Below are 26,988 nucleotides of genomic sequence, written 5' to 3'. Positions count from 1 at the left end.
CAGTATAACAAAATGGCCCTCAGCATCAAGTATGTCATCTATCAAAAACTGGCACTGAAAATGTTCAAATGTAACCTCATTACAATCAGCGACCATTTTCAAGTAAATTAAGAACCCACACAAACACACACACAAAAGCATGCACCTGTACACAGCTCCACCCCCCTTACATATTGTATTAATGCAGTTTGATGTGACACAGCATCCAGGTTTGCATGTTCTACCATAAACTCACACACAAACACACACACACACACCTTTAACATCAGTCACAGAGGTCCATGCATGCGTACGCTTTGTCATAAAAACACACACACAGACACACATCCAATCCACAAGCCAATAATATCCTGCAAACTAATAACCTTCAAGCAAACGACCCTCACCCATAAACACACACGTACACACACACACACACACACACACACACACACACACACACACACACAATGGGAACCCTTGCTACCTCCCACCGTGCCTCCAGGTGTCCAGTCCAAATGTCAGCCCAGAGAAAAGGGCCCCTCCGCTGGGGCAGCCAGTGAAGATGCTTCCCCTACCCTTCTCAGCCCACTGGAGGCATGCTTGCATGCTAACACACATACATATGCAAATACACAAGAACACACACATCTCCCTCTGCCGTGCTCTCTGTCTCTAATAAGCATCCAAACATATGCACACTCAGTGCTAAATGGATCAAGTGGCTGGCTGACTAAAGGCGATGGGGCAGGGGAAGAGACAGAAAGAGCAACAGTACATGGACATTTTGTTTTTCGTGTCTTCCTGTTTAGCCACAAAACTGTTTAGCTAAGTTACGCAGACACACACACACGCAGACAGACACACACACACACACACACAAAGCAGGTGCCATGAATAAAGATTTGTGGTGATTATAACAGTGCACTGGGAATTGAGACACACAGCAACTGTTTATGCAATAAACATTGGTTACAAGTGCTAATTTAACATGACGAGAGGAGAGGAGAGGAGAGGAGAGTGAAAGAGAATGGGGAGGGGAAGGAAGGAAGGAAGGAAACAGCTAAGCCCTTTGCATTAGTTAGAAGTGGTAACTGACATGATGATGGACAGTCGGAGAGTTTAGATGAGGGGATGAAGGGGAGGACATAAAGAAAATGACAAATAAATAGCAAAAGCTTTTATATATAGTTATGTAAACCAAACGCTATCTTACATAACTAATTTAGCAAGTACTCCTTTGTCATTTCCCCACCAAAAGAACTGCACTGCCATTAGTGTGACGCACATATGAAAGTTGAAATATCATCAAAATAATCACTGCTTGATGGATTGAATTTACACCAAATCGAGGATTGGAGCCAAGCAATTTGAAGAATTGCCTCGTGTTTTGTTCTCGTACAATCCGGTATGTACCTTTGCGAAAGAGCTCAGCGCAGCAGCAATCATTTTAGCATGCATTTCTAAACTGACGTTTTTTTTTTTGGTTTTTTTTTGTCGCACAAATAGCAGAGAGAGAGAAGAGCATCGATGAAGGTTAGCAGGAGGGCGCATAAACACTGGCACAGTTCTGATTATGTGTAGAGATCTGGTTCTGTCTCTAGAGAGCTGTGACACTAAAAGCAATTAGTTGGGCCTATCCATGACTCATGAATTATCATAACAGCAATTTTATCCATTCGATTTAGTGTCAAACACCAGAGCACAGGGCAAACTACTGATTCACACGGTAAATGGCATAAAGAAAACATTTAGAGTCAAACAGCATCATTATAATAATCATTATTGTTTTCATCTGCTCTTATCATTCTATTCTCAGAGAACAGCTGTGTGTGTGCGTGTGTGCGTGTGTGTGTGTGTGCGTGCATATGGGTGAATGCATTTCTCTGACTTTCTGCTCGTTATTTGTGTGCGTCCACGCATGTCTCTGGGTGTCCGTGTGCATGCTCATGTGGGTGTGCGCACGTTTGTGCCCGTGACCACAACTCACCGGGTTTCAGGTTCCTCTCCTGCAGCACAGACAGCCACTTGGCCCCGGTACCAAAGATAGTGATGCTGGAGAAGAGAAAAACATGGGAATTCATTTTTTAAGCATACCAATATAAAGGATCAGTGGGGCATTCTTTTTTTTTTTTTTTTACAAAAAAGAAAAAAAAAATTATTTAACTTCCCATAAGCGGAAGTTATTTTGGGAAACAACAGAATTTGCGTCAGTGTTGCCAACAATGACAGTCGCTGCAAAAGCCCTCCTACATATGTGTACTGTATTCTGCATTGTGACAGCAGAAACTTTAAACAACAGAACCAAATTAGCAGATGATATGAATCATCCGCTGGGGCGGTAGGAATATTGTCGCCAAATTTCATTGCAATCTGGTTGCTCATTTACAACACATTTTGCCTCAAGGCCAAAGTGTTGGACAGATAATTGGATGGACAGACAGCTGACAAACTGTGTGACACCATGATCATTTACTACCATTTGCACTAGGAATGCTAGACTGTGTCCTTCAAAATCAAACAAGTGGCATGACTCTTCTCACTATCATAATAAGAAAAATGCAAGCAAATACAGTGGAAGCATTTAAAAAGGGCCCCCACCCTGCTGTGAAATTCTATGCCACACTTTGCGACCATATAATGTGTTACAGTATCAGTATCAGTCATCAGGAGGCACTAAGCTTACACAGCTTTCCAGTCAGCTTTACGTCAATGAGATTTAAGTTAAGTTAAGTCGTGACGGTAAGGTCTGGCTCCTCTGTTATTATAGCAAGCGAGCCGCAATGTTTTAGAGCCTACTCCTAGCTGTGAAATCTTTGGAAAAATCCAAATGGTCAGTGGGCAGAAAAGTTAAATTAAGTTGGAGACAATTGTAGAAACTGACCATTTATAGCCGATGGTTACACTGTTAAATTTGGCAGAAAAATCTTATTTTCAGTAGTAATTAACATGATAATTTAACATCTAGTTATTTACAGCATGAAAATGTTCTGTATAAATAGTGATGAAATAATATGAAATTGAACGAAAACAAAACTGGAGCAGGAGAGAAATTCTGGTGCTGAAGGTCCAGGTATATCAGAGACATAATAAAATAAGGAGATTTAGAGCCATGCTGACAAGCGCAGACAATGAAGATGTATGGAAAGTGATTGCAAACCAAATCAGTGCCTGCTTTAATTTTGCTGCTTTGCATCCCTGACAAATACAAAAGAAAAAAGTTGGATAACATCCTATTAAATGTTCAAATCAAATGGGAATAACACAATCAAAACTAGCAGATTCTAAATGATGTATATTGCTCATTAGAATGTAGACCGTTACAAACGACTTATGCGTCTGTGGTGTTTGATTGGCTGTTACTGTTTAGATGGTAGTGATGCAGATGATGAGTGAGGCACGGATGGCGAAGCATGAACGAAGGAGCTAAAGCAAGAATGACTTCATCGCTCAGCCTGAACTGACCACGCTCCATTTGTTGCCCTGAATGTGTACGTGACAAGGCATGATTTCAATGTCTGTGTGCTGAATGTAAAAATATTTTTAAAAAGAAGTCGCAACAGTTACTGAACAGCCTTTGCCCTTAATCCCATACGCTCCAGTGGAGCCGCTCAGTAGCTTGGTTGTACTAGGAAGCTCCCAGGAGAGGAGAGCGTGTCATTGGGTAAATGTAAAGCAAGGAAATGCTGACTTTTGACTGAAACAAACAAATAAAAAGAATCGAACACAATAATGGTCTGCCTTCCATAAGAGGACAAAATGTCTCCTTTGTAAATGTTCCGCAAGGAAGTAGTTCAGAAAAGAGAATATTGACGGGATGTTTGCACACAGCGATCCTGAAATGAAATGACTTCGGAAGGTGGCTTTCCTCTGTGTGAATGGAAGCCACCCTGACAGCTGACAACAGCTGGATAACATGTGGAAGGCAAGAAGTGACAGAACGTCACTTCTATGTGTTCCCCTGCAGTGTTAGTTTTAAAACAAAGGGCCTTTTAAAGTCTGCCTCCGTGGATGCGTGCGTTCGCGTCTCAGTCTGTGTCTTCCCGTCTTTTCAAGTTATTTTTGTTGACATCAAATCAATCAAATGGCCTCCAATACATCGCTATGGTAACCGCATCTGTCAATCAAAAAAGATCAAAAAGAATCTGTCTCTTGGACGAGAAACAACTGTCCGATGCTTGATTGGTAAATAACCAGGAATTGGTTTGGGGTGAAAGATGTGATTTGCTCTCAGAGGTTAAAATCGATCGGTGGTAATAGAGGTTGTTGATAGGGCGAGGAAAGCAGTGAGGGGTCAGATGGGGGGAAAAGGGCAAAGGTCCCAAGAAGTAATATCTCAGATGGAATGAAGTGAATGATACGTGCAGGGCCTTATGCATGTGTACACCTACACACACCTCTGCCTAGCCCCCCCTTTGTGCCCACGATCTTGAAATCATATATGATAGAATGAGTCATTTTAAAACCATGATATAATCTTCACTGTAAATCTAAATCTCAATTCATTACTGTTTAAAAGACACTGATTCAACCAACCAGACTTGAATGTCTGCTTTTGGCAAATCATCAATTAGTTATATGCTCATATTGTCCACCCTTTGATCTATGAGGGTTAAACAGTTTGGAGAGATTACTAGAATACAGCACATTGTAATGCTGATTTACTTTACTTTTACTCCTTTCTTTTGTCTACATTAATCTGATTAAAATGCATTTTATATTTTCTGTGCTTTATTGCAAAAGTTTGCAAGTTAAAGTGGAGGCAGAGAACTTTTCCCTCCAGGAAGGTGGCTTGGGCAAGTTATTGATAGGTAGAAAGAATCCATTCTGCTAACACTACTGCTAAGTCAGAATCTCCATCCGAACTGGAAACCTTGAACTCAGTGCAACGACTCAGACAGAGTAAAACATCCAGTTGTATTAATAAGTAAACATGTTATTGACTGATTAAGTGCAAAAAATGCCATCTGAATGGTGATATTGTTGCACAATGGTGGATGCATTTCCTTTGTGCTGTAAATCGAGTTTTCATTTTTCCTGCTGGAATCCAGCCCAGTGGCTGCAGAATTGCATAGTGCAAGCAAAGCTTACAGGGAACCAATCTAAACACCAGCACTGTCACTATTCTATAGCCATTACACTGTATAATCAACATTTCCTTCATAATGATAAGTTAAAGCAAAGAGGTTGTCTGCTTCCACTTTAATTTACATTGGCTTGCACAGCACGGTTATTTGCTTTCCTGCAATATCAAATCTATTTTTGCTTTAGTAAAGGAGAAGAGAAAGGATGGAGAATATTGTTACATACGAAAAAGGGTACTCAGTATGCTTAAATAGTAACAAAAATTAAATTAATGGAATAATTAAGTTAATATAATGACCAAATTTTCAATTTGGTTGATCATCTATATTAATTCAAAATTTGTATCAGTAATTCCTACATCTGCCTCATTATATACCCTTCTATGCACTTTAACAGTGGGCATAATATGTACAGTTTTTACTCTATATTACAATTTAAGATTAAGGAATTTTATTCTTTGCATTTCTAAAATTCAATTTCCTGTTAGCTTGCAGTTTTCAAATCAAGATCTAATTTCCATATTCTTTAAAGGTGACACAGTACAAAACTTCATCTTAAAAATAAAAATTTGATTCTACTGTGCTTACAAACATTCATTTAAGTAACAGAATTGCGAGCATATGGTCTATAGTTAATGGCATATGGTCTACAGATAACACACATAAATTCAAACAGAAAAACATGCATGCACATAGTCACTTTATTCTATCCATCATCTCTGACCCCCCCATATGAATCTGGATTTGTCCCTTGCTGGCTACCGTGGCAATGATCACTATATTCTGATTGGAGGCAGGTGGCCAGGTGTGGCTGCTAACTGGGTGTTTAGGATGGAGGCAGGAAGAGAAGCTGCGAGTGTGTTTGTAAAGCTGTGTGCCAGCATGTGTAAATGTACCTGTGTGTCAGTTTCAAGGGAGGCATGTTATTGGAAGCTACTGAGTCAATAAAAGACACTTGAAGCCAATCAGACACAAGAGCACCTCTGAGCAGTTATTACATTAATGCGTCTCTATGCGTGTCATGATGTAGCAATTGAAGTCCCACTTGTCAGGGCATGTTTTCGAAACTACTCTGGCACTCATCGTCCACCCCAGGAAGAATTGCAATATAAAAATGGGCCATCTCTTCTCAGGTGTCTGGGGCTAAAAGAAGCAGTTTCAAACAATTGTTTGATGGTGTAATTGTTAACAGAATTGCAAATTTTAAAAGTATGAAGCGCTTCATCATTTTTTCAAGTCAAATTAGGGTACCTTAGTGTTATTGCCACATATATAAAAAAAAAAAATTCTAAAATGATAAACAGCATCCATGTAATTCCTGCACTATTTTAGTGCAACTATTACATTTTCTAAAAACATGGTTGCTTCCTCTCAATTCTGATCCTCAGCCCTGCTCCGTGGAAAGCAATTGTTATGTCTCATGCTTTACCGAGAAGACCGACATGTAAAAAAAATGATTTTTCCATCAGCACTTCACTCTTTCTGTCATTCAGTATTTCTCTATTTTGTGCTGTAAAGTGTTCTGCTTTTGTGCTACACTCTAACCCTGTGGCAGACAATCAAAGGCAGAGTGGAGGTTGACATGGATGAAAATTAATGTGGCGATGTTTTTGTTTTTTTCTTTTGCAATAAATCATTACGCTGCATTTAACACTTCAAACAAGTGCAGGTGTTGTTTCCAGTCACCTCTGGAGACGATTTGTTGAAGACGTGAGCCACCAGTTGACAACATTTATATGCAGCTTGAAGACAAGAGGATATTTTACATTGTTATGCCCACATGTCTAACACTGTAACTAAGCTGGCAAGATGCAATCTGTTAAAGCATATCTGTAATCTTTTCCTCCAAAAAGGATAACTGAGAATTGTGCTTGGTACTGGAAAAAAAGAAACATTCCCACAGTTGGCACAAATGTATAGCAGGGAGCTTTTGTGACATATCAGCTCAACACATAATGGACAAAAGATGGAAGAGACAAGGGGATCCTCAGAGAAAACAGAGGAGTCCAGAGTCCTGTGGAATACATGGCACCTGTCACAAGTCTAAATGTTGTAACCTTTTGCTTCCTTTACTCAGAATTGCTGCTGCTTTTGTTTTCCCTATGGCCTTGGTGGAGACTATGACATCCTTTTGTAATACATTTTGTGACTGATTTTCTTTCTGGAAGGGTTTTAGCTGCTTAGCAAGGCCAAATATTGTCTAATACAACATTGAATAGAGGTTTCTACTTTTTGAGGTCTCTAAGCTTATAACATGCTACAAAATTATATTTCACTATTACTATATCACATGCAAGAGGATTAAATGAATAAAGACACCCCAATCAAAGCCCCATTCTAACAGTTCTTGAATTTTAAATACGTACACATACAGTAGGCTATTTCATGCAATATTATGCTATAATTTAGTTATACTCAAAGATCTTCTACAGAGGCTCAAACTAGTTGACAGGCTCTCTCAAGCAGGTACTCAATATCTTGTGAAGCACAGAAAACTAGTGGTCATCTAAAAATAAATCAAAAATAAGTCTTCCGTCTTGTCTCCCCTCACCTTTCATTTTTCTCAAAGAAGCAACCCTGCTATAACCCATTTCAGCAAATAGAAAGTTTGTTCTATAAAACTGCCACCACTTTCCAGTGATTAAAAATGCCATCTTTAAAAAAAAAAAAAAATCTATAAAAGGCAGTAAACTGTAAATGTCAATTGTTAAACATGATGTGGCAGTTGGCAAATTCAACTGCAAAGTAGTTATGACAATTCCACAACTACCCGACAAAATTCAAGGCAATGGTGGAAGCCTCGATGTAAGTTTAAGACTCTCCAAGACTCTGACAGATTTAGCCCCAATTAAAACGTCCAACCTCAAATCAGGAAGAGGGTGTAAAAAAATTTGCTGTCAGCCTCTCCCAGAGGGTTCTTCCACACAGTGCTGGGATCTGGAAAATGTGTCTGAGGTGGCAACATCAGCACTTAATTGGTTCAAAAATCTTCTCATACTTTAAAAGCTTCTATCCATCTTTCTGTCATACTGGCAGCCCTCCATTGAATTACTTTATGTGGGTAATTTTGCAAACAGTTTTCTAACCTTTTTAAACTATATATCAATTTAATTCTTTTTTTAGTTAGCAGTGCGGATGAAAAAAATTATTTATGTCATCAAAAAGCTACTACAAACCAAACTAATACTGTCGATGTTAACACACAGCTGAAGACATTGATACAATTCCTAGCAGCTAATTTACCAGGGAACCAATCATCAGTTGACAGTCCTAATATATTTGGTAAAACTGGGAAAGGGGCTCATTAGCTTTGGGATCCACGATCACATCCTGTCCTGAGTACAGGCAGTAGAAGTACTGAGAATTCTTGGCACTTTGCTCTGTGGCTACCGCTTCTCCCCATCTGTGTCAAATCTTTCTCCCCATTACTCCCTTCCTTGCTGAGGGCAATATGCCATCTCTACTGCACTGAAGACTGTGGTAGCACTGTCTTTAAGGGATTTACTTCTGCTGACCACAGTGCATTTTTCATAATTTTTCATAACCATAGGTTGACTGGGTGCACTCACTTATGCACACTCACACCCAGTAGCTGCCTCATACTGTATGACTAGGCTGTCATATGGCTGAAGGGTGCATCAGGAGTGTTTTTGGTGGGGTTTAGGGTTTAGAGAATTCCTCACTGATTTCCTCCACCCATTTATTAAATAGTATTTGTAAAATGTCAAATTTGTTTGCAGATGACACAAATGTATTTTGTTACAGTTATGTTTTTGAAATATTGATGAACACTGTAAAGTAAAGGCTAAACTTATAAGCTGAACTAAATTTATGTTTTCGGTAACCAAAAAATAGGATGATTTAGCTTATATTGAGTATTTGAAAGAAATTTTGAACAAAGCACAGAACACACTATATTTCACTTGGTCTCCACCGTCTCTGATAACTGTTATTGATCCGTGTGTGTGCTTGTGTTCAGCTCAACCTCTGACTGATCTTGTCTCTGTATGTTTATCAGGTAGATTCATAGAGCAGAGGGATTTTTTTCTCTCAAGTTGAAACATTTTCAACTCATGGGGACGCTCCTTTGCATCGATTTGTTCTGTTACAAGCCACCTGTGTCTCGTAGTACTGTTGTCTTTCCACTGACTTCGTATGCAATCATGTCGCTTCAAAAATCCCCCTTGTGTTCTGTTTAAAGACAGCCAGACTTGTTTTCTCCCTGCTATTTTGGTAATGAAATATAAATAAGTTAGATGTATATTTTCTGTGAAATGTTGTTGTGGAATCATATGAAATGAACAACATTAATGACTGAGTGAGTGAATTGAAGGTTAAATAGAATATTCCATAGCGGCTTCATTTAAAATAAATACAAAAAGGGAAACTATTTGACTTAATTCTCTAAACTCTAAAAGCAGAGCTCCCGCACTCTCATAACTTTTTCAGAGATACAGATAAAGCAAACAATGGAACACATGGAAAATATATATGCTCACAATTTTCCCTCCTATTGTCTCCAAATTAACTGCCTGCCTGCACACATACACTCACACGCTATTATCCTTGACCATTTCCTCTTTTTTCTTGCTGTCTTCAAAAGACAATAGAAGATCAATACTGGCTTTAGTAGCTGCTTTTTATGGTGGTGATAGTGGTGGGGGTGGCGGGAGAAGGTATCAGGACATTTATCAAGTGTAACTGCTGTAAATATCCTCTGTGCTGCTTTGATTGTGAGCCTGCAGTGTTTCAAAAATACTTCAAATATAAATATTTCTTGAATGATAAAAAGGAAACAGGTCAAAAGGTATATAGAGTGCAGTAGGTAGGTGTGGCTTTACAGTGTAAACTTTACACACTGTCTAAAACTGGTGTCACAGGACCAAACGGTCCTCCAAATCTTTTCACGATATTGATCAAACCCATTGTTTGTCCCTGAAATTGTGTCACTTCAAAATCAGATGATACGTAATCCCCCCAGCTTTCTATGTGATGTTCATATTGCACCATCATATAGTGTAAACAGCCTCTGAAATAGGTGGTAAACTTTAGGTTTCAGCTTTGTTGTTTTGTAGTTTGAATTGGATTTGGTTGATCCAAATGTACATTACCATCACTCTCAATAACAACAGGCTTAGGGGTTGGCTGACTTAGAATAGCCTTTTCAGCTGAGTCCGACTCAGTGCACTTTCCAAATAACAGCAGGGCAGCTCATCTGTGGCAATCAATATGGAGGTTTGGAGTCTTTTGTATGCTTAAACATTAAGACTGATTTTATTTTAAATTCATCATTAATAAAGTTGTTAAACTTCATCTACAATTAAATTTTCTCCTAATCTCAATACATTTATTAGATACTGTAGAACTCGTATTTTGGCAATTTCAAAAAAGCCTGTTCCTATATTCCATTAGGTTTTTCCAACTATACACCAAATAATAGCTTTTCCTATCTATGGAATAAAGAAATGAAGCAAATTATTATCTCCATTACCCACTCTATACTCCAGTTCCCCAGTTTTTCCTTTTCGTCTCCTTTTCTGACAAAGTCATCCGTTTTAACTCCTCTTCCCTTCTCTCCTCCCGTTTAAATAAGGAGTAATAAATTAGTGGGTAAATAATAAATGCTTATCATATAATCAGTTGCTGAGAGTCACTGTTTTCGATGCACATTATAACTAGCAGAAATCTTTATTCATGGCTTTACTCTTGTGTGTGCAAGTTGTCAATTAGGTAAACACATTATCTATTCTGTGGGTACCAACAAAATCTCCAAGGAAAACCTTACCCTTTGCTAGTCCTTTCTTTCTTATTCTCTGTCTATATATCCAACGCCCTCTTTTTTCCTTTCACTCCCTGGTTTGTGTCTGTCTGTCTGTCTGTCTGTCTGTCAACTCTTCACCTCCCTAACATTACATTAAAAAAGAAAAATCCTCTCTTGCTCTTATTGCAGTCTGACGTCAGTTGCACCATTTGTTTTCAAATGCAACGTGGCTTGGTAGAAACTGCACTCAATTAGGCTTACAATAGGTATTGTAAATCTGTAGAGAAAAAGGTATTCTGCGCTCGTGGGGTGGATTTAATCTTTAAGCAATTGTGGCAATTACATTTCTGAAGCTTTAACACAAACATGATGATGACTGTTAATGATTTTTATCTTTTATTTTTTGTTAGTATAGCCAATTATTACTATGAAAGAGGTATGCTAATGTGGAGTCCCATTTGTATATTACTCCTTTATGTCTTTGTTGAGAAATTGCATAGATGATCGCTATGATCCAAATATTAATATAATGATAACAAAGGTATGTTTTCAATGGCCAATTTTAATTTTGGGTTTAAAATAAAAAACAATCTACTTCCAACAGAAAGCAATAAACACCCTGATTCAGTCATTGTCATTCATTTCTTTTGTCAGCCTCTCCCTTTTGTGTGTGTGCGTGTGTGTGTGTTTGTTTGTGCATTTGTGTGAGGCTAACTCACCCCAGCTGGTCTGTCAGGTTCCACAGTACATTGGGTGTGGGCATTAGTGGTGATCCGTCATATAAAACCACAGAGGCTCCCACTGCCAGAGCGGACACCAGCCAGTTCCACATCATCCAACCGGTCTAAGGACAGCACACACACACACACACACACACACACACACACACACACCACACACACCACACACACCACACACACCACACACACCACACACACCACACACACCACACAGTGGTCAGTTTATCTGGTATAAACACTCCTTTCTCATCTACATGGATAAATGGGTAGCTAAATGGACAACTCTTGCAGACTGTGAGTTTGTCTGAGAACTATGTTTCTCTTTTTACTGCATTCAGAGCTACTGCTTTGGCATCAGCCTCCATATACACGCAAACTGAAGTGACTGTATGCGTATATACTGTATAAGGTACTTCTAAAATTCCAATTAGCAGTAAAATCAAATATTCTGATAAATAATTTATCATTGAGGTCAAAAATCCATGTGGAAACACACAAGCACACACACACACCATGCCAGACAAACATTATAGCTTTAATCAACATGAAATGATGCTCCTCCGTGTTTATCATCAAAAGGAGCTTGAATCTTCTAGGAACAACTAAAAATTATGCTCATGACCTTCAGAGCTCAGTGTTGCTCATTAGACAAGATCTGTTTGTGTACACGTGTCTTTGTGACCAGACTTGTGATTAAAAATATCCCAGAATACTTAACATTCTACCCCTGCTGGTAACTGAGGGGAGACAACAAGAGCGCGGTGGAGAGTTCCCCAGGTCTTGAAAATAATGGTACAGTGAAGATGTCATTTGTACTGTGAACATACCGTGGTGTAGTAAATGATGACGTCACTGCTGTTCATATTGCCATGGAGAATGTGTTCTTTCAAGTGTTGGATCAGTGTCCCCTTCAGAGACAGAGAGACATAATGAACAGTTTAATTGGTTTAAGGTTTTTGTTAACACCTTCATGCATGACATTGACATTTGTTGATTGTAACCTCTGTCTGGGTTGTTGCCTTTGTTGATAAATGAACTATAATTTAAACGCCATCTTTATTATGATCTATTTTCAATAACATTTATAAACTCCATTTTCAGTTGTGCTAAAAAAAATGCCTCTGACTCAAACTACTACACACAGCACACACAAGCACTTCTTTTGACAAAAAGGGCAATTTGTGTTAAGTGTGAATTCTCCCACAGTCACCAACCCATCACAGCTGGCTAGGTTATTATCGCTGGTGGTGGGTATGAACCATACAAATGTGTGTGTCTATGTGTGCTTTAGTTTTGAGCCTATGTGTACGTTCCTGTTCGTATAAACAGGTGCTCCGTGTGTAATGTGCGTGCGTGTGTGCATTTGTGCATATAATCTTTGGCAGGACTCAGCTGCCATACCGGTCCTTTGGTGCGTGCCATCTTGCTACTGACAGCATGTTAACAGAGCCATAACAAAGCAGAAAGCACAACAGTGCTGGGGCTAATTGGTGGAGCCAGAGAGGACTGCCAGCATCGCAATACGAAATGTTTTCACCAACGCATTACTGTCCAATTATCGGCAGCATGGAGAGACAGGGTGGGGGGGGGAGTAGAGACAGAGAGGAAGAGAATAAGGGGAGTTAGAGGAAAGCCGACGTAAAGCAGGGGGAAAAAAATCTAAGAAGAGTCTGAAAATGGGGAGACAAAGTGGAAAAAGATTATGTGAAAGATAGTGGGAGGGAACAGGCGAGGCAAGAAACAGAGGAAAATTGAGAAAAGAAACAACAGGTGTGTGTCAGAGACGGGGAGGACAACTGTTTTATGAAAATGTGTGAATGCATTTGTGAGCGCGTGTCAACCCATTTTGAATGTTGGCTGTTTCAGCCTTCTAAGTGCACTGGTCTTTTTGAAATCATGCATTCATCTGACACTCTCCCTCACTCAGATGTGGTATACAGCAGGAAAAAAAAAAAAAAATCACTCTTACACTCTCTTGAGAGTGAATAACCTTTCAAAGATCTGCTGATGGAGGTTTGCTGCCATCTAGTGGTGGAAGATCCAATATAAACCCAAATGACTGGGATAACAGTTACTACTCCTGTCAAGACTGATTTAACATTTGGTATGATTTGATGAGATTAATTAGATAATCAGAGTCCTTTTTCTTAAGAAAAACAAATAACTAAAATAAAGTATGATAGAATCTGGATAAAGACATGAAAAAGGACTCCCACAATGGCTGTCCTTGAATCACTGACACATTTTCAAAACAGTGGTTTTGCTTTGAATGTGTCTTTAATGTGTCTAGTGTGTGTGTACCATAACTCGACCTCTTTAACAGCTGTAGTACTGAAATAATGGAAGCATTCATTACCTTAGAATTTAAGATCATATTCCCATGACCAAAAGCTCCAGAAAAGCTACAAAATTGACCTTATGTTTTTTTTTTAAACTGCTTTTTACAAATACAGAACTGTATATAGAACTGTACATGTGGGCCAACCCAGGAGAGCATTGCAAACAGATGTGACAAGCACAAGTGTGTGTGTGTGTGTGTGTGTGTGAGAGTGTGTGTGAGAGAGAGCGTGTTTGTGTGTGTGAGTGAATGAGTGAGTGAGTGAGTGAGTGAGTGAGTGTGTGTGAGTGAATGAGAGAGAGACAGCTGAGGTCTATCTAACTCATGTGGCAAAAGAAACAGTAACAAGAGCGTTGCTGTTTTGAACTGTAAATGTGTTCCTTATTGCATTTTTTAACAATAAAAAAATGAATATTCATCAGGGATTGATGATATTATATGTTGCTGTATAAGTGCAAACAAGAACAGCGGACAATCAGGACAAATGGGTCAGTCGTTGTGATGCAATATTCCTCCCATTATTTCGAAATCTATCAGCACTGTTTGTGGGACACTGTGTTTGTGCCAGCTCAGTTAACAAAGAGGAGAGTGATCAATGATTCTGTTTTTGGGCTATTGGGAGGCCACGATGTTTCTCACCCCGGCAGAATGGACCATACATTTAGGAGCTCCTGTGGTGCCGGAGGAGTACATGATGAACAGAGGATGACTGAATGGAAGCTGCTCAAACTCCAGCTGAGGGAACTGGTCGAGCTCACCGCGCCCTGATGCCAAGAAATCATCTATAAATACACTGCAGAGAAAAATTTAATTAAGAAAATTAGGTTAATACAATATATAGGGAGGATATCTCTGACCTGCTCTGTGCCATATGAGAAATATCTGTTTTAACACTTTAGTGTGGTTGTATCTACAGACACACACCTGTTGGGGATCTTGGAGAGGTCAGTCTCGTGTTTGGAGCGAGCGTACGGAATCACTACTACTTTCTTAAGGTCAGGCAGACCTATTGAGAGAAAGAGAGAGAGGGAGAGAGAGAGAGAGAAAGAAAGAGAGGAAGAAACTTATGATAAATGTCAGAGGGTTCCCCAGGAATCCCAGTTTTATTTCCATTAAAATGTAACATATTTTACTTTACATAGCTAAGAAATACTTGGTAACTCTTGGTAATAGCAGATGAATAGATCCTACTTCATGCTTTCCATCTATCCAGCGTCTGTTGTGCATTAATTGTTTTGACACTTTGAATTTGAACACTAGTAAGACCCAGTGGAGCGACTTCACTCCCCTCTACTGGTCTTACCCTTAATTTGTCTTTATACGTTCCTTCTAAGTTCTTGGCTAATTGCTGTAAAGGGACCAAAACATCTTTAACGATATCAAGAAATTGTTGGCACAGGATGAGTTCACACACTCCAGTCACTTCAGCAGGCTTTACCCTCCCCATTGGTTGAAGAAACCAACTGTATTTATTATTACTCTATAATGAATGGATTGTAATCTTAGAATTAGAGCAGAATCTTGAAACCGAAGAAAATGTATGGTCAGATAGATTATGCGGGTGCCAACCTTTGACAACACTGATGAGCTTTTCCATGTGGTCGTGTGTTTTGCCGTTGTAAACCACAGCAGAAACAGAGAAGATCAGCTTGGGCTGGATTTGAGAGAACCTGTCGAGGACACCCTGAGATAAAAAAAAAAGAGAGCGAGAGAGAAAGACAGGGTTAAAACAGATAATAAAAATGTTGTGTAAGAGCAAGTAATTAGAACCACAGAAAACCCTCCAGTCTGCACAAACTGCACAGGAAATGACAGGAAATGAATAAATCTGATGGTCATGTGGCATAGAAAGGAATCGTGTCCTCCTTTTTTAACCAAAACGGAGGACATTTAAGTTGACAGGAAAAGCACAGCAAAATAAAATCTATCATTTAATGCAGATCATGAAAGCAGCGCTGACTGAGCATAATATGTTTCAGAGGGAGAAGATGAGCTCAAAAGAGTCTGCACAATATACCTTTACCTCTGTAACCATGTGAACGTTACTACTTAAAGTGCAAACTAGGAAGACATTGTCAAATAACTTCCTGCAAAAACATTGTTTTTGCTCCAAGTGTAGTTCTCTGATCTGCCAGATGAGGCAGTAGCACATCAGAAAAAGGAAGCAGAGACCAGGATGACAAAAAGACCATTGAGGGAATAGTTGCTGGAGGAGGAAGATAATTACACTCACACATGATACTGACAGACCTCATTCCCCCTTTACTCTTTACTTTGTTTGATGCGTGAATCTGTTTTGTTCCAAATCATTAATCTCTTATAAGAATTGATAAAAGAGAATTGATTCAATATGACTCATCACTGAAGATGGGGGCTCTGCCAGGATGAACAGATAAATTGCTTTTCTGACACTAATACTGAAAATATAAATGCTATGACTAAACCAGATTAAGAAGTTTTGGTTTTGTTTATTTGTACTTGCAAAGTAAACTTGAGATTAAGGGTCTCAAAGCCCCCGTGCATGGGAAACTGTTTCTTTATAGGCTAGTTTGAATGACAATGAAGACACAATGAGACAAAGAAGTGTTTCACCTTCAACCAATGTGGAACAAAAAAAAAAACTAGAACTCAAACATAGGTTAATAAAGAAACACAAGCCACAAACAGCACTGTGCTGTCCTTACATTGACACCAAAGTCAACAGACGTGGAGCTCCAAATGGCTCCGATGCTGGCTGCTGCTAACATGGCCTCCACTGCATGGATACCATTGGGAAGGTAGCCTAAAGTGGGAGAGTAGAGAAACAGAGAAGGAGGACATTAAGTTCACGTGACAATCCACTTGATTCGTTTAATTGTAAATGATTAAAGATGTGTGTAGAGTTTAAAAATTAAGGACTATGACGGCTTTTGATAAACATATAGATCTAAGTACGAAATATAACAAATATGCATATGCATGAGCTTAGTTATACTCGTACTTTTGGGATAAAATACGGCGTGGAAAAATACAGTTTATTTAGTATGTACAAAAAATAAAGTATATTATGGCAGAAGAATTTATCAGAAATATCAGGAATTATTCTATTGTTTGTTAGATTCTCTGTCATCTAGGTTTACGTAATACCCAGCAGTCATAAAATGAGAGCAATTGGATTTGTCATGTAGTCTCTGTCTTGTAAATGCGGAATACCATGCAGTGGGTAGAGAGCAGAGGAAGAGGGAAGAAAGGAAGACAGAAAGATATTGACAAAAGTATCCGAATAAAAGGAGGAGAGGACAAAATGTAAAAAGAGAGAGGGAGAAAAGAGGTGAAGATCAACCAGGACAGTGAGAATATTGCATTCCTGACAACAAGCAGAGCTGAGATCTTAACTGCTGTCATGCTGTGATATATTCCTTGATCAATATGGGAAATGGTGCCCAAGGACACTATAACTTTTCACTGGATGGACTCAGAGACATATTGGCAACTGCACTATGGAAAATGAAGAATACTGAACTGGGATGCACAAATCGAAAATCTTACCATTATCTCATAACCATTCATTCCCATGTTAATTTCAGCCAGTACCATATAAAGACAGTCTTCATCTCACCGCAATACTATCATGTCTCTTCGCTGGATTTACAGCGCTGGATTGGACAGGCTCAGCACAGGAGCTCTGCTCCCTTTATCTGTATCTAATCTGACATGATAAAACAATAATACAGCCGGTAGTTCCAGCCAAGCAATCTGTCTGACCAAAGGCAGACGACAACCACACTGTCACTTCTTATGAATCATGACTAATCAGAGTTTATTGGTTTCTATTGCTGACTCGTTCTGAAACCAGGAAGCTGCCTGGGAGATATCTAACGCTGACAGATCACCATCCTGCTACAGCGGCTCTACAGGCACTCTCATAAATTATTATCCTCTTACTCTGGACTAGGACAAATAGCGTCATGGATCATAATCTTACTACAACACCTTGCTTGACTGCCTCTGTGGCCACTCTTATGAATCACTATCTTGCTATGCTGTTGCAACGCTGCTTGAAACTTTTCAGGTCTACGTGCATGTTGGTAACCCCCTGAATGAAAGCCACCTTCCCCATCAGGATGTTAACGGGTGCTTTGGTGTGACCAATCCGTCAACGCCACATATGCGATTGTTCAAACGTTTGACGACTGTTTTCATATCCTGCCAATTTCTGAAACAGATACACAGGATGCAGGGAAAAAAAAGACTTTGTTGGATTCTTCTTATTCAAATTCAGGTTTTAGCCCTTTGAGTAGGAGGAAGGAGGAAGTCTTTTAACCCCTGCGAAGGTGCTCTGTGGTAAAACTAATAAAACTTTGATTATACCAGGCAGCTTAAATGGTTAAGAAATAAATAAAGTCATCGTAGACGTGTTATTTAAGATTCCCTGTGGAGTTGTCCTGTAAACAAATCAATGTTTACATTTGGTATTTCTCACCAAAATACACTGTGTTTCTCCTTGAGCACCTTTTCTTTCTTTCTCATAAAATATTTGCTAAGCATTTTTTTTTAATCGTGCATTGTTTACTTGCTTGCGGTGTTCTTTTTGGCGGCCCTTGTGGGCACATTACTGCGTTTGTTGACACAACCTACTGTTGATCAGCAAAACAGGATGGTTGGTGGTACAGGTTTCTTAGTCTTCTGGAAAACTCTGGGAGGAGTCCTTTAAAAGGTTTTGTCTTTTAAATGTCGGTGTCGTACATCATGTCCTGCCACAGACAGACATGTGCTGAGTTCAAAGAGATTTGAAAAAAAAAAAAAAACGACTAGACTAGACTGCTGCTGGATTTTCAGTCACATCGAATTTGTCATTCTCAACTAATGATGATGAATTTCAGGCACCGCCACATTTTTATTCCTGCAAGCATGATCACATTTGGAATAGCAGGCCACATGTGTGAGAGCAGTTTGCTGTTCCACATCTACTAAGAGCAAGCAAGTGCAACAGTTGACCTTTTTCTTTTGTTCCAGCTCCACACTCATATTAGTCAACACTAAAATACTGTGCTGACCCCTGTGTGTTTTTGATGACACAAAATTAGAAGAACATGCATCCCCCAGTGGAAGAACGGTGGTTGTGAAGGCTGGATACAGGGTGGAGGGTGACAGTGAGGATGACAGGACCAAGGGGAAGAGCAATGGAAGTAAAAGGTGCATGAAAGGGATGTGTGTGTGTGTGTGTGTGTGTGTGTGTGTGTGTGTGTGTGTGTGTGTGTGTGTGTGTGTGTGTGTGTGTGTGTGTGTGTGTGTGTGTCTTCATCAGCTAAGTGCTAATATATCTCCTGGATTACAGACACTGGCAAGACATTTTAGTTACAACCTGGGGACAAGGACATCTTCCTCCAACACACAAGTGAGCACACACATTCAAAGACACACACAGATCTGTGCTTAGATATGTGGGGAAAGTAATGGGGAGAAGGAAGAAAAGAGCCAAGAAATCTCTCTCTTTTCCTCTGTGTTTCTCCCGCTCCCTCTACATTTTTGTCCTTCCCTCCGTCCCTCCCATCTTTGTAATGAGATTCCCACAGAGCTTAAGCCATTTAGCTAATGGATTTCCCTACCGCAATATCCATCTTTCCTATGAGCAAACATAAACTTTCACATACACCCTGGTCATTCCTAGACAGAGTAGCTCAATATGAGCTCATGAACAGCAGCCATGCTACCTTTTGAACATACCAGGGCCGGGGAATTTAGGTTTCTTGATATTTTATTTCAGGGCATCATCCTAGGCCTGGCTTCACTTACCCACAGTAAGTTCATTATCAAATAGACATACCAGGAAGCTCATGACTACAGTTGTTGACAGAAGCCAGATAGCTCTTTATATGCTTACGTTTGTGAATCTGATGACAAATTTTCATCCTCAGATTATCATCCTTTCCCAAGCTCGTGCTGTTAAGGACTGGTGGTACAACCCAGGCGTCCTTTTCCCTGTCAACTCTCTCTAGCTCGGCATTTGAACACTCGTTTAAAAAAATACTAAAGCACTGTCTGTGACCTCTTAACTGTTGTGCCCGCTCTCTGTCATCTTTACCCATCGGAAAACTGATTGTAATGCAGAGGCTTGTATTGGACGTGTTCATTCTTTGAAGCAACTTCTGTTTCTGCTCTGTTGGATTGAACGGTTCAGACATCTGAGATGCTACTATTTGGCAGCCACTTCGTAAACTGAGCCCCTGATACTGACACAATACAAACAGCTCAATATACAGTGCTGCGTCATGACTGGGCATGTGGCACAGGACGGAGACTGAAACGGAGACACAGATAGAGAAGATTCAGTGCAGTCAGATCTGTTTTAACAAACACAGGCTTGCTTTTTGCCACCAGACATCACTTTTTCTTCCTTCAAGGAGTCTCCTGAACAAAGGGCTCAATAAACAACAAGCTACATAATAAAAGATAAGCTCTGTGATTTGTTCTCCAGTTGCTGCAGTGGTGCTGTTCATTGTTTGCACTGTTTAGTTTGGTATAAATTTAGATATACAGTAAATGTGTAGATCTGGATGAATGTACTGTACAGTGGGGACCTGCAGAAAAACATGCACACTGAGCCATTCCTCCCTGTACAAATATGAACGTTGGAAGAAAATGAAAGGGGGCTTTCAGAGAGACCTGCGACTTGAGCCAAGACAGCCAGCCCTCCTTGCCAGTGAGCACAAACACACAAGCAGAGCTACGGCAAAAGAGCGCGTCCAACTCATGCTGCAACAGGTTTCAAATAAGGAAGAAGGGGGAAGTGAGAGTGAAGGAGAGGATGAAGAAGACTGGCAGCCAAAAGCCAAATATGTCAGGGGGAGAGCAATGAATCTATCTATCTTCTAATAAGGTTGGTAATCAGCCTTCAGTTGGCTGATAGAAAATACTGATTATATTTCTTCTATACTCTCTGTTTTCCCCTAGAGACAGAGAGCAATAACACTGAGACTCACCTACAACCCTGTCTCCAATCTGGATGCCCATCTTCCTCATGGCTGCAGCGAATAATGCCACGTCGCGCCTCAGCTCCCCAAATGTCACCTTCACAATCTCCTCATTTGCCTCCGCTGGTACAGAAAAAGAGAAAAGTCAGACATATTCACAGTAAGGGATAAATATGCACATTTCAAAATATATATATATGTTTTCTGACAACTAAGGACATCTGGACATATTCTGATCGGTTTGGACATTTTAGATTTTGTGCACCACTTTGTGAGTGTTGTTTTGATTTATCCATGAACATAAATTCAAACAAAACCCCTGAAATTCAGATTCACAGGGAGAAAAGCAGCGGGAGAGCGATGGAGATATAAATAGAGACAGATAGCGTGGCAGGACAGAGCCACAGACAGGAACAGTCCTCTTGTCTCACTAAGTAATAGTTTATTGACATTCACAGAGGCTCCGCAGCATTGTGACCAATGGGCCTTCTCATAATGACATTACAGCTCCTGAGGAAGGCAGTGCGTGCGTGTCAGTGTACGCGAGTGTGCACAAGCTTACTCTCCCTCATACACACACACACAGAGATAGGGTAATAAAGAAAGGCCTAGCCATTAGTATGCGACAGTCCTGAGAGATAGAGCAGGGAGCAGCAGTTAATCTAATAACAAAGTGACGTGTGCAGCCTTGTGCTCACCGCTGCATCGATTCTGTACTCAAATGCACTCTCAACCCTGTCCTCTCGTGTCTCTCTAAATCTATTTCTGCTTAGTTCATTTGCAAATACAACGTGTGAAGATTAAATATAGCAGAGAGTAAGTACAATCTATGTGAGGAGACAAAAATCTCTGACACACGCAGGTAAACTGGGAGGGAAGAGACCAGATCCTGTTAAAATTCATCATGGGGAGAGCTCCAAAAACATCAGAACACACAAACAGTAAGTAAGGCAAAAAAAAATACTATTGGAACTGAAGTGGTCCTGTATAAATCAAGTGTGTAATTGTGTCTTTTAAGAGGGAGACTGAAACTATAAAAAGAAAATGTGTGCGTGACTTTTAAATATCTGATTCCAACTGGAGATCAATAAAGCCATAATTCAAGGTGCAGCACTGTGCCACATATATTGCTAGATATCACATAGCTTTTAATCAGCATCATATTCTTACTTGCAGCATAGAGAGCCACTTTGTCCTGGTCTGCATGTTTGAGCAAGTTCTCAGCGTAGTTTAGCCGAGCTCCTTTAAACCACTCTGGAACATCTGAGATCCGTTTGGATACATCCACCGCCTGGTAAACACCCACAAAACACACACACACACACACACACACACACACACACACACACATACACACACACACACATACAGGAGAGACACGGCGCTGTCATTAACCAAGACCTTGCATTTTAAAACTTTAGTGCTTTTGTCTGCACTGAATTAAGTCTCATCCTGACTTTAATCTTTTTTTTTTTCTTTCTCATTAAATAGACTGAAACTAAATCTAGATTAATTGGACAGCGTACAATATAGTACAATGAAATGAACTAAAATGGAACACAAAAAGTAAATAAAGATGTGACTGATCAGAGAGAGAAGGTATCTGCTTTGCACTTGACAATAGCTATTATGGAGGACACAAATGAAAGCTAAGACACTAATCGAGCACAGGCGTCCACCACTGTAACAGCCCATTGTGTTAAATTAAAAACAGCCTACTGTACATCACTGTTACAAAACAGTGTGATTGACTTGTTAATTGTCTTCCTGTCTTCCATTTGATGTCTGTCAGGATTGTAAACCTAAGAGAGAATGAAGTGGGTAAAAAAAAAAAACGTGGCTAACGTGACGTGGAGTGTGTTATCCATGTGTACAGAAGGGGTGTGTCGACATCATGGCACACTGCCTGGTTCAGACATCGTGTATTACTGCACACACACACAGAAGTGGCTATATCCTGGAACTAAGCAACATTAAGAGAATAAGATAAATCAATGCCAGCACAAATTAATATAATTCAATGTAAACTAATTTTATCAACTGGCTTTTGATAAAGAAGGTGCAAATCTATTGTTAACAAATGAGCTAAATTCATCAGAAAGGCCTGTGTAAGCCTTAAAGCGAATTTCAAACAGGGCTGGAAACATAAAATCAACAAAAAGTCAAAGTTTTAGCTGCAGATTTGTCTTTTCAAGGAGCTCATGTAGGAAGAATCATATCAGATCACTGCCTTTGCATTGCAATTACTGGCGAAATGAGTTATGTAGTCATAGTTACACTAAAATATTCAGCAAACAATGGACCGTAGTAACTATTGTTAGAATATATATAATAATATTATGTTAAATCTCTTCATGTGAGAACATAAAGATTTCACATTAAAAACCCAAAACACTGTGGCTGTGGAGCAGGATGACAGGACATGACCAGATACGTGAACCATCCAGACATTGAGCTCTTTCGCGTGACTGGAAAGACTCAGCGCTCTTTAGAAAACCTGGTTCAACATAGCTTAAGGGTAAGTGTGTTGCAACACAAATTATATCTGTGCTGTAAGTCATTCAAATCAAGCAAGAAAAAGTGCCAGCATTTAATATGAGTCCCATCAGCACACAATTGTGTATTACATTTGAACAAACCATTTGAGGTACAACATAAAACGTGGTTAATGTACTACTTAAGGCTGCAGCAGAAAGTTGAAAGACGCTGAAGTTGAAAGTTGGCTCTTTAAAAGTCACCTTCTCTACTCTGCCAGGCAGCTAAAAAAGCAAAAAGGTCAGACTCACCTCTTCATATGGTTTGGAGCTGAGTACTCCACAGAAGCGCCACACCTCTGCCCAGAACTCTGAGTAGCTGTCCACTGACCACTGGTACAGATCATTGTAGTTGACTAGAGGACAGAGAATCAGTGAGAACTCAGCAATCAGGGATTTTCTAACAAATATATTAACTTAGTGGTGTGAGTACTAGGTCAACCATATTATGTAAAGCTACAGTTGGACAAATACAAGAGAAGATCAGACATTGTTAGAAGTCACACTAAAGCAAAAAGAGGCAACATCAGGGGGTTGATATAAGCCGCCGTGTCGCTGTCATGTTCCACTAATATCCATCAAAACTCTGGCTTTTTGTCTCTAAACCTGAGATTAAAATCACTGGTAATGGCGTTTTCTGGCTAATGCACCACCATCCAGTGACAAGCAGGAAGGAAGGCACAGATCAGGGTGACCTGGTAAATGCTGGCAGATCTCCAAGCATAATTTAAAGCGGTGATTCCCAATCTTTTTGGCTTATGACCCTTTATAGCCAAGTAATGCTGACTCACAATCAGTAATCAGCTTTCATGTGTCTGGGAGCTGTAAGCAGATCAACCAAAGACTGGTCTTCTCTTATCAGGTGGTTTGTTTTCAGGGGCGTAGATTCATTTAAAAAAAAATAAATGTGGGATTTCATAAAGGGTGAAAAAAAAAAAGTTTTTTTCCTAACTTGTTATTAATCATCTTGTGACCCCTGAGATTTAACCCTTGTGTGGCCCCAATTACCAGGTTAGTAACTACTGGTTTAAAGGTTTAAAGTTGTCCTCTCTATCAGCTGCTTTGGTCGGTAGCATAGCGAATCTTTAAGAATCGAAATGTCTGTTAAAATAGTCAAACTGGCTCTAGAGAAACTGAAAGAGAGGAGAGAAGAGAGGAGAACAGAAGAGGACTGTGGTTCAGTGAAGATGCAATGAATTTAAATCAAGTGTTCAGAGAGTTGAAAAATGAAAATGAGCATACACGTTCAACACAATTTCTGACATTCTTATTATCTTTTTTCATTTCACACACACACACACACACACACACACACACACACACACACACACACCTGCCATAGCTGTCACTCCCATCTCTCCCCTATTACATAACTCTCTCTCTCCCTCTCTAGTCATTCAGCACAAGGTGGATCAAGTTTTTCTGCATTACTCCAGGACCCTGTTGTCTCACATTGGACACACTGACACAAGAGACAAGTGAAACAGGCCGCTCTCTTTCGGCTGGAGGTGATCCAAACATGAGAGCAAAGCAAAGCTGCAGTGGTTACAAACAGCTAATTCTATTTTTTTTTTTTTTTTTTTTTAAAGCCGAGAGCAAGGAAGAGGCCATCTTCTATCTAAATGTCTTATTAGTCTACTGTTATTCCTGCATGTGACATGTGTTAATGCTGCCTCACCGTCTCTTTAACCCCCCCCCCCCCCTTTAAATTGCCAAATGGCTGCACCAAAGCCAGCTCGAAGCGCCGCGCTGCAAAGCATCTTTGGACAGTGGCAGTAAGCTGTCTGTAAGGTAATTATACAACGTGCATGCTCAGACAGCAGAGTAGGGCTGATGGGGGGGGGGGGGGCACTGTTTCTGTTTCTGTGTCTTTATTTAACATTAGCTCGGATATCCAGCTTCGTATGCTCAGTAACATCCGACTTGCACCGACACATTCTCTCTGTGTGGCTCCTTGTCTGCCCTCCTCGCTCCTCTCTACTCACCCAGATTAAGCCCGTAGTCCCCGTTGACCTGTATCCTAAACTTGTCCATCTGTGTGTTCCTCTTGGAGTCCGGGTACCACAGCACCTTGCTCTCCATGTCCATAATTTTCTCGCTCTTGCCTTCCGTGTCTTTAGACATCTTTAGCCCCTTTGTTCTCGGCTGCCAAACACCGGTTAGCGAGAGTCCCGAGCGCCCTGCTGAAGCTAGCTGTCCCTGCGGTGCGGGCGAGTGCTAAATGAGATCACGGGCTAGATGCTTAGGTTGAATAGCTGGGGAATTACGGGACGCGACAGCTAGCAGGGCGCTCTGTCAAAGACAAGCATGGGGCGGCCAGGGAAAACGGACAGACCACGCCCCGGCGTCATGACGTAGAGAGCGTGCTGCGTTCAGGAGCGTACAGTGTTCATCACCGTTGTTCATAATGTTATACAACGGGGGCGCATATTAATGACTCTAGTGCTCAATAATGACAGTCTCTGAGAGGCTGTCTCTCAGTCTTGAGTATAAAAAAGATATATATATATATGTGTGTATTAAGCATATGTAAAGTCAAATAAAAGTATTCTACCCATAATCTTAATCTTGTACAGTGTATGTATACAATATTTTGTGTGAATGCAAGTACATGTATTCAAGTTCAGCACTTAAACACAATTCTGAGGTATTTGAAGTGATTGTCTACATTTTATACGACATCATCGTGTCCTTGGGCAAGACACTGAACCCCAACTTGCTCCTGAAGCAAGTTTGATTCCTCCTCCTGAATGAATGAATGATGTGTGAATGAGGATGTGATGTAAAAGCACTTTGAGTCGTCAAAATTATTAGAAAGGCGCTAGACAAATACAGACCATTTACATTTCACAGTAAACAGATAGGGATATGAATACCTCTTGCACCACTTTATTTATTTATTTTTTTCATTTCACATTGTCACTGTTTTATTCAAACAACATATCAAATTAAATTACAACTATTGTGCCAAATGTGGGCCTATTACTGGAATAAATGTAATAAATGTTTTAGGTAAGTATGCAAATTACTCCAAGACCTCTTCATGCCTGTTCTTTGAAATATACCTCTTGAATAAATGGAAAAAGCATAGTAACCCAATATTGGTCATACTGACCAAAGGGATTGTTTGCCAAGATGAATGTCAGATTATCCATTTGCTTAGAAATGCAGCAAATACGTTTGGTGGGCTCTTTAACCCACCCACACAGACTGTAGTAGCACCACGTAGAAGTCTTGAACATCTCTCACACGTGGACGCGCAGTAGAACTGTATGGTCGAGTCTCTCGTGCACGCGGGAAACTTGCCTGTCAAAATGAAGATTTTTCATTGGTCCTCAGCTCACTGGTTCCACATCAGCCCACAGATCGGTCTATACGAGAGGCGTTTCTCTGCCGTTGGACTGGCAAGTCGTTTGATCAATGGTAGGATGCTCTTCTGCGGTTCACTGGTTTCCTATCAGCCAATCAGAGAGCGAGAACGCAGGAGCGTTTTAGGGGTGTGCCCAATCAGTGAGAAGGAAGAACGACCCTCCTTACTGTCTGGTGGTGTCATATTAAATTAGGTTTTAATGGTGAAACATTTCTCTACACTTTGGGCA

The 26,988-nt window shown here is 40.1% G+C and overlaps 1 protein-coding gene across 1 annotated transcript in view; it reads right to left on the bottom strand.

Annotated features, from left to right (window-relative positions):
* aacs (acetoacetyl-CoA synthetase) overlaps positions 1-25,669 on the bottom strand; it is a 35,035-nt gene extending 9,366 nt beyond the window's left edge. The window contains exons 1-11 of the mRNA XM_070833485.1: positions 25,375-25,669; positions 23,642-23,745; positions 22,026-22,146; positions 20,865-20,978; positions 16,587-16,684; positions 15,472-15,586; positions 14,827-14,908; positions 14,542-14,695; positions 12,392-12,472; positions 11,544-11,668; positions 1,970-2,034 (exon numbers count right to left, since the gene is read on the bottom strand). Of these exons, the coding sequence (XP_070689586.1) occupies positions 1,970-2,034; positions 11,544-11,668; positions 12,392-12,472; positions 14,542-14,695; positions 14,827-14,908; positions 15,472-15,586; positions 16,587-16,684; positions 20,865-20,978; positions 22,026-22,146; positions 23,642-23,745; positions 25,375-25,513 (1,198 nt within the window). The 5' untranslated portion in view covers positions 25,514-25,669. The remainder of the gene's footprint in view (positions 1-1,969; positions 2,035-11,543; positions 11,669-12,391; positions 12,473-14,541; positions 14,696-14,826; positions 14,909-15,471; positions 15,587-16,586; positions 16,685-20,864; positions 20,979-22,025; positions 22,147-23,641; positions 23,746-25,374) is intronic.
* Between the last annotated feature and the right edge of the window lie 1,319 nt (positions 25,670-26,988).

This window comes from Pempheris klunzingeri, chromosome 7 (assembly GCF_042242105.1).
Source record: "Pempheris klunzingeri isolate RE-2024b chromosome 7, fPemKlu1.hap1, whole genome shotgun sequence".
Lineage (NCBI taxonomy): Eukaryota > Metazoa > Chordata > Actinopteri > Acropomatiformes > Pempheridae > Pempheris > Pempheris klunzingeri.
The sequence above is the reverse complement of the archived record's forward strand: the minus strand, read 5'-3'. Positions and strand labels throughout refer to the sequence as shown.